General features: G+C 35.5%; 1 protein-coding gene across 1 annotated transcript in view; it reads left to right on the top strand.

Annotated features, from left to right (window-relative positions):
• LOC106472981 overlaps window positions 1–2,080 on the top strand; it is a 9,098-nt gene extending 7,018 nt beyond the window's left edge. The window contains exon 3 of the mRNA XM_022401501.1: window positions 1,318–2,080. Within this exon, the coding sequence (XP_022257209.1) occupies window positions 1,318–1,997 (680 nt within the window). The 3' untranslated portion in view covers window positions 1,998–2,080. The remainder of the gene's footprint in view (window positions 1–1,317) is intronic.
• Window positions 2,081–7,732: the final 5,652 nt, after the last annotated feature.

The following is a 7,732-nucleotide window of genomic DNA, read 5'->3' as shown; positions in this document are numbered from 1 at the left end:
AAACCATCTTAAGCTCCTCCCCACTCGTCTCAAGGTGACTGTCAAGGTTCCTTCCGGTTCTTTGGTTAAACTATATATAAACCTGTTCACAAACCATTTCAGTCTGTGCCTGATGAGGCCTTTACTGTCGAAACGACCGGTCGTTAACAAATGAAACGAACAATTGTCTTTGTTTTCAATTATACAAAAGTAAAAGGGAAGATGGAAGAAATATATTTTTTTAATTACATTAGAATTTGGGTTACGGTTAAATAATCGGAGCTCACACGTTACAGATAAGCTTATTATTTGTACCCACAATGACAGTCAAGCTAATTACTTGATACGAATCTCTTGTCTTGAAAATTTTCGATATATTTTTCAATGAACAACATTTATCCATACTCAATGGGAAATGTTTTATTATGTTACAGCTTTAAGGGTGTCTTATTATATATTTTTTATTATGTTACAGCTTTAAGGGTGTCTTATTATATATATTTTTATTATGTTACAGCTTTAAGGGTGTCTTATTATATATTTTTTATTTATCAACGCTTACTAAAGCATTAATCTATTGAACAAGGTTGTCCGACAGGTATCACAAGTTGTTGTGAGGAATTAGCCGAACCAATTCGATAAAATCAACTTACGTGGAACCGCCAATGATCAGATGAAAGGTTCAGGTTTAACAGCCATTTCAGAATAACTGCCTTTAATGCCGCGAATGAGGGCTCAGCTGAGCGAGGGTGTCAATATCAAAATTCGTGGAACCGTCGTCAGAAGAAAATGATGTTTAACGCCGTGCGTGGCTCGGGTACTTGCATTAGACAAACGTATTTTCTGTTACGGCTCAAAAATCATAGAAAGAACGACCCACACCCTGGTAAATTGTATTACTTTTTTACGGCCAGCATTCTATGGTACCGTTCTGGATATAGAAATATTTTCTTTAATCTTTTATTAGGTTATATATATTTAGATTAGAATGATTTATCGAACGACAAATTTATTTTACTACAAAAAAACTTCATGGTAGGAGAAATATTAGTTAAAACAGCGCTGATGAGAATCAGTGTTTTCATAAAGTTAAACTATACGTACATAATATTTGTCATACCAATCTCTGACTTTTCATGTTTTAACATAATTTTGGATAAATTATTTCTCCAATTACACAGTATACTTGAATAGAACATAAAAAATGTTTACAATAAAAACCTGGACACAATGAAATGGTAAAATAATAACACCCGTCATACTTTAAAAAAGTGTCGTGTGTAGAACAACGAGTACAAATGTTTGGTATTAAAACATGTTTGGTTTTTGTTTTTCTAGGAGATTTAGAAGATCAAAGAACTCTTTATAGCGATCCAAATTTTATCCTTTATCTGAAGGAAGTACTCGAAAACCTAAGAAAAATCATGCCGATTGGCGTCCCTGGAGCTCAAATCCCGGTTTTAGATCCATTCGAGATTCCGGACAATATCAATATTTATGTTCAAGAAGGAGTAGCTGATTTTCAATTAAACTTCGAAAAGAAATTTAAAATTGAAGGGCTGTCTAAATTTGTACTCCAAAAATTAGATGCCGATCTGGCGAAACTGTACACTGAAGGAGAAGTTGTGCTACCAAAGCTAACTGCCACGGGTCGCTATCGACTAGATGGGAAGGTTCTAGTGTTCCCACTATATGGTAATGGTGATTTTCGAATTGAAGTAGACAATGCCATAGCTTTTGGCCGATTCCAGGTGAAAAATGTTAACAACAGACTGAAAGTAGAACAGCTAAGTTTGAATGCTAACGCTGACAAAATTCAAGTGCAATTAGACAATTTGTTGGACCCGAAATTATCTCCAGTCCTCAACCAGATCATCAATGACCTGGGAAAAACTGTCTTTGATAAATTCCAACCAGTAGTGATGGATCTTTTGAGTAAGATCCTTCCACCCCTTATTGACAAGGAGATTGGTAAATTCACTGTGGATGAAATTATTTCGGGAAAATTTATTCCTTAAACGTACACATTGGACATGTAATAATTACAGAGTATACGAAAACACAGAAATAAATGATAGCTGAGATTCCCGTTCAAAGTAAAGTTCTGTATTTGTTTATTCTGTTACATTAATCAGGACAATAAATATGATATGAGAATTGGTTATATGGAAATAATTTAGTTGTTTTAAAAACAGACAACTAAGTAAAAATATTTATGCTTTTCAAGTGAAACAAGTACAGAATATCCTAAAGTAGTTTAAATCAACAAATTATATATTATTCTTTCTTCCTTGATACGAGGTTAGTATAGCTTGAAGACACAACAGCAACATTACTTACATGTGACTCGCACATTCGAGACAAAATTTAAACCAATGTTGATTCGCATACAAACGGCAACTTATTCCGAAAATAAACGTTAAGAAAATGTCCAGTAAAGCTGTAAGTTAATGAAATATTTCAATTCGAAGAACTTAACATATTATATTAAAATCAATAAAAACCTCGGATGTTTCATATTTCCTTGGTATAGCATATAATCGACTATCAGTAATTTAATTTTCTGTTGTTAATTATTTCATTTTCTTACAAATATTTCTGCATTCAGGAGTCATAAGCATATGACTAGCACATTCAATTACATGATATTTAAAGCTATGACTAGCACATTCAATTACATGATATTTAAAGCTATGACTAGCACATTCAATTACATGATATTTAAAGCTATGACTAGCACATTCAATTACATTATATTTACTGCTATGACTAGCACATTCAATTACATGATATTTACTGCTCCGCATCTATAATGATACCACAGTTTTTCTGTCCCTGGCATCAGTGTTCAGTATCACTAGACAGTCTGGTCTCAGATAAGCTGACTCCAGAACCTCAAGAAAAGCATGTTTTATTGACTGAAATGTTTTGTCACGCTGCCCCCCCCCCCAATGGCACAGCGGTATGTCTGTGGACCTGATGATGACAAAACCTTGTCGAAACGTTGTACATTTGCTGTTATGTTAAACTTATATTAAAGTTTTTCTTCGTTACCCATTCAAGCCGTCTCCAGCCATTATTAGTCTCAAAGTGGGTTCCTGATGATGACAAAACCTTGTCGGAACGTTGTACATTTGCTGTTATGTTAAACTTATATTAAAGTTTTTCTTCATTACCCATTCAAGCCGTCTCCAGCCATTATTAGTCTCAAAGTGGGTTCCTCGTCATCGAATCGTGCATTTACTCTCAGATGTGATTCAGAAGAAGCAACCATAACTGTACAGATTTTTCAGTCGCTTCCACTTTGTTCACTATGCTGATGACCACTCCAGTATGAAATTGAATAGCTGCAAGTCCATGTTTTGGAATCAGCATTAGAATAATGCCACCACTCCAACAGGTAATTATATGAGCAAGCACAGCCTGGTGTCTGGACAGAAAATAATGTGTGTTTTGTTCTATCTGTTCATTCTGTTATCTCCGTACACAGAGATGCTGTATTATACCACACCTATAACATACACCGTATAGCACCAGTTCGACATTTGGTGGCCCTGCGACTTCCTCCTTAAACTATACTTGTGAAATCCATTGTTCTTGAGCCTAGTTTGATCAGCATTGAATGGTAGTTCACCCGTACTACAAGCAAACTTTCCTGCCACAAACACTTCCATTGTCTTGACATAGTTACATTCAAACACTTCTTATCGTATTGGAACAGCTACATAGGATACCGTTGAGTGGTATTACCTTACTAAGACCCCTTATAATGGTTGTGTCACAATAGTTACATCTATTTCCACAAGATGGTGGGAGAAATAGAATGTGCGCTTATATGGCTGGTGGGTATTTTAAACAAAATTTATCATACTTTGTTCTCAACAAAATAGAAAGATTAAACAGTTTTCCCAACTTCACCACAGATGCAGGATGGCTGTAGTCAAACCATGGCAGCCACAGCTTTAGCCTTATTAATCTAATGTAAAAGTCAAAGTTGGATTTTGCCACTGACCTAGGGTTGTAATAGTCAGCTTGTGTCCAGAGATATGGTGGCCAAATCAGCTTGCATAGGACTGGAAGGTGCTTGGTATGTACCAATAAAGGTACATAGAAATTTCTAGTTAATATAGAAGCTATTATAATGCTGTTTGACCTTGTAAAAAAAGCAATTACACCGACCATTCTAGCAAATAAAGGTAAGCTAGTCTTGAATGAAAAGTATTTCTTTGACTTCATCTTAGTTCTATAACTCGCAGGACAAAGTTATTGGTTCACGTAATGGTATCTTAGAAATGGATCTATTATATAATTGGTTTACTGATATTTGGACAGGAGCTTGGAGGCCATTCTGGCTGATGTTGAGAATCTCGATGAATTTATCCGTGATAATATCCTCACGATCTGTCGGGAAATGCAAATGAAAGTACGTAAGTTAAAAAATTCTCAAGCAATTAATCTCTTTAAAAGAAAAGACGTAATTTAGGTAGTCAATTAGTTTAAAAACTAAAATACAACAGACATGTTTAATTTCAATATATTTTGGTCATTGTCTTTCGATAGAAGACATACAAGCTATATTCACGTAAAAAGTTATTTATATATAAGACTTGTTTTTTACTCAATCTAAATGATGTCCAATATATTTTCTTGCACAAAATCTCAAATATCAAATAAACTATTCCGTAGTTAAAATATTCTCCTTCTGTCGTTACAAATTATATAAATAAACCAACTGGGCAACTATAAACCAACTTTTACTAAAGAACAGACAGTTTTGTAAAGAATCTTAACGTTTAGTTACCACTCTTCGAACATATTTGGGAAGGTTAGTTTTGAAAGCATCAAATATTGCGCAAGGTTGTTTGTTTGTTTGTTTAAGTTATTCACAAAGCTACACAATGGGTTATCTGTGCTCTGCCCACCACAAGTATCGAAACCCGGTTTATACCATTGTAAGTCCGCAGACATACCGCTGCGCCATTGGGGGGCATAGCGCAAGAACGATTATAAGAAGATCTGAAAAACCAGTGTTGTTATTTCACTTGTTAATAAAACATAAAAAGAGCATATTAAAAATACGCTCAGTAAAGAAATAGAAGATTACTTATAAAAGTCAGGAAGGTTCTAAGATTTCATGTGGGTGAGTAAAATATTTAATAGTAATATTTTTTTCTTTCACGACTTTAATCCCAACTATATATCATGTTTGGTAACGGATACTCGAACTCGCGACCGTCAGATTGTGAGTCGAGAGCCCTAATCAAGGATATGCCAGAGAATGGCGTAAGTATGCCTCCGAAGCCTCGGTAGTTGCGGAGGCGGGGGCAACGGCCTTACAAACTTAATAAGTACTTAAGAATTAAGAAATAAATGTTCAGGGCCCAATTTGTAGTTATGTCACTGATGCCAGGCCCGACAAATTCGTTAGACCTTCAAGTGTATATGTGTGTGTGTGTTTTTCTTATAACAAAGCCACATCGGACTATCTGCTGTGTCCACCGAGGAGAATCAAACCTCTGATTTTAGCGTTGTAAACCCATAGACTTGCTGCTGTCCCAGCGACAGGCAAAAACTTGAGGCTTTGTTTGTTTGTAATTAAGCACAAAGCTACACAATGGGCTATCTGTGCTCTGCCAACCACGGGTATTGAAACCCAGTTTTTAGCGTTGTAAGTCCGAAGACATTGTGCCACTGAAGGGCATAGTCTTTCGAAAATTCAACTTGTGATTAATTTTGAATCTTTCTGCATCAGAGACTTTTTAGTATGAATAAAATCAATCAATAACTTACCAGGAAAGACCAGAGTAGATAGGTGTCACCTTATGGACGAAGGTGTTGTAAATATCTTTGTCTACAGTTGTTTTCCGTAATATAAATCACGCTTACCCGATAAGATCTGTTTGCCCGTACGCAATTGCATTTTGTTAACTAATTTTTATCATTTCTAATGTTATCTTTCATAGCATAATCATACCTAAGTAGAAAACGTAGAATACGAAAATATATTTTTACACACACACACATATATATATATATTGGTGTATGTGTAGCCACACTTACTTGTGCAAGCATAATTTATAGTGCCTTGCAAGTGTCCACATTTTGCTGCCATTTGAGCTTGCAATCATGAAAAACGCCGATATTATCTAAGTAAGTTAGATTTTTAAAGAAAATAAGAATTACATAAGTATTCAACCTCTTTGCTACGACAGCTCTAAATCAATTCAGGTGTAAAAGATTAGTTTGAGAGGTCACAAAATGAGTGCAATGGTCTCCGTGTGTAATCAAAGTCGTTTAACTTGACTTTAGAGTAAATACATCTGTTCAAGCCACAACTCACATATTGATACAACAAACAAACCATGAAGAACAAGGAGCTTTCCAAACAAGTCAGGGATAAAGCAGTAGAGAAGCACAGATCAGGAGAAGATTACAAAATAATTTCAAAGTTGCTGATTATCCCTTTGAATGTGGTGAAGTCCATCATTAAGATGTGGAATGTGCTTCATACCACCCAGTCACTACCCAAATCAGGCTGCCCTTCCAAACTAAGCAGCCTGGCAAGCACCCATCAACACCATCCCGACTGTCAAACATGGTGATGGCAGCATCATATTATGCTTCTCATCAACAGGGACGGAGAAGTTTGTCAGGATTGAGGGGAAGATTGATGATGCAAAGTACGGGTGAATCCTATAGGAAAACCTGCTTGAGTCAGCCAAGAATCTAATACTGGGTCAAAAATTCATATTTCAGTAGAACAATGACCCGAAGCACAAGGTTAAAGCCACACTCGAGTGGTTTCAAAATAAGAAAATAAATGTCCTGGAGTGGCCCAGTCAAAGTCCTGCTTGAATCTAATGGAAAATGTATGGCGAGACTTGAAGACTGCAGTCCATCAACGATCTCCATAGAACTTTTCAGAACTGGAGCAATTTTGTCAGGAAGAATGGGCAACAATTACACCACCCCATCGTACAAAGCCAATAGAGATCTATCCAAAAAGACTCACAGCAGTAATTGCTGCCAAAGGTGCTTCCATCAAGTACTGACTTAGAGTGTTGAATACTTATGCAATTAGCACATTTCAATCTATATATTTTCATTGCAGGGTTTGCTGACATTCAACTTTCTTCACACATAACAGCGTTAAGTTTGGTCATTAGAGTTTTGAATACAAACAAGTTCATTAAAAATATTGTTTACATTATTTGTATTTCATCAAAAGGTGACATTATTAGTAGGGGTGAACACTTTTGCAAATCACTGTATTTTGTAATTTAACGTTTACTCAGGAACATGAGAACCTCTCTGAACAATAACGGAAGAGGTACAATTATGATAATCTTTAACAAGATAAATTTCCTAACAGGCTGCTACTAGGTATCGACAAATAACTTTCGGTTGAGCTTTTAAAATTTAGTTCGCAAACAAAAACTGAGAGTTATGTGTGACAAATCGAACATTATCACGAAAAGTTAGACAGGAATTATGAATAACTGCCTCAGAAAAAAAACTGTAAATTGAGATAATTGAAATCTATAGCTAAATTGTAAGAGAATAAAAGTAATCTACGCAGTGGTCTGGCTGGATTTTATATATACAAGACAGAATATTACAACGATAACGTTTACATCGGTAGGTGAACAGTGAACATACAAGACAGAATATTACAACGATAACGTTTACATCGGTAGGTGAACAGTGAACATACAAGACAGAATATTACAACGATAACGTTTACATCGGTAGG

The sequence above is a fragment of the Limulus polyphemus genome, unplaced genomic scaffold (assembly GCF_000517525.1).
Source record: "Limulus polyphemus unplaced genomic scaffold, Limulus_polyphemus-2.1.2 Scaffold5788, whole genome shotgun sequence".
Taxonomy (NCBI): Eukaryota; Metazoa; Arthropoda; class Merostomata; order Xiphosura; family Limulidae; genus Limulus; species Limulus polyphemus.
Note: the sequence above shows the minus strand (reverse complement) of the source record. Positions and strands in the feature narration are given on the sequence as shown.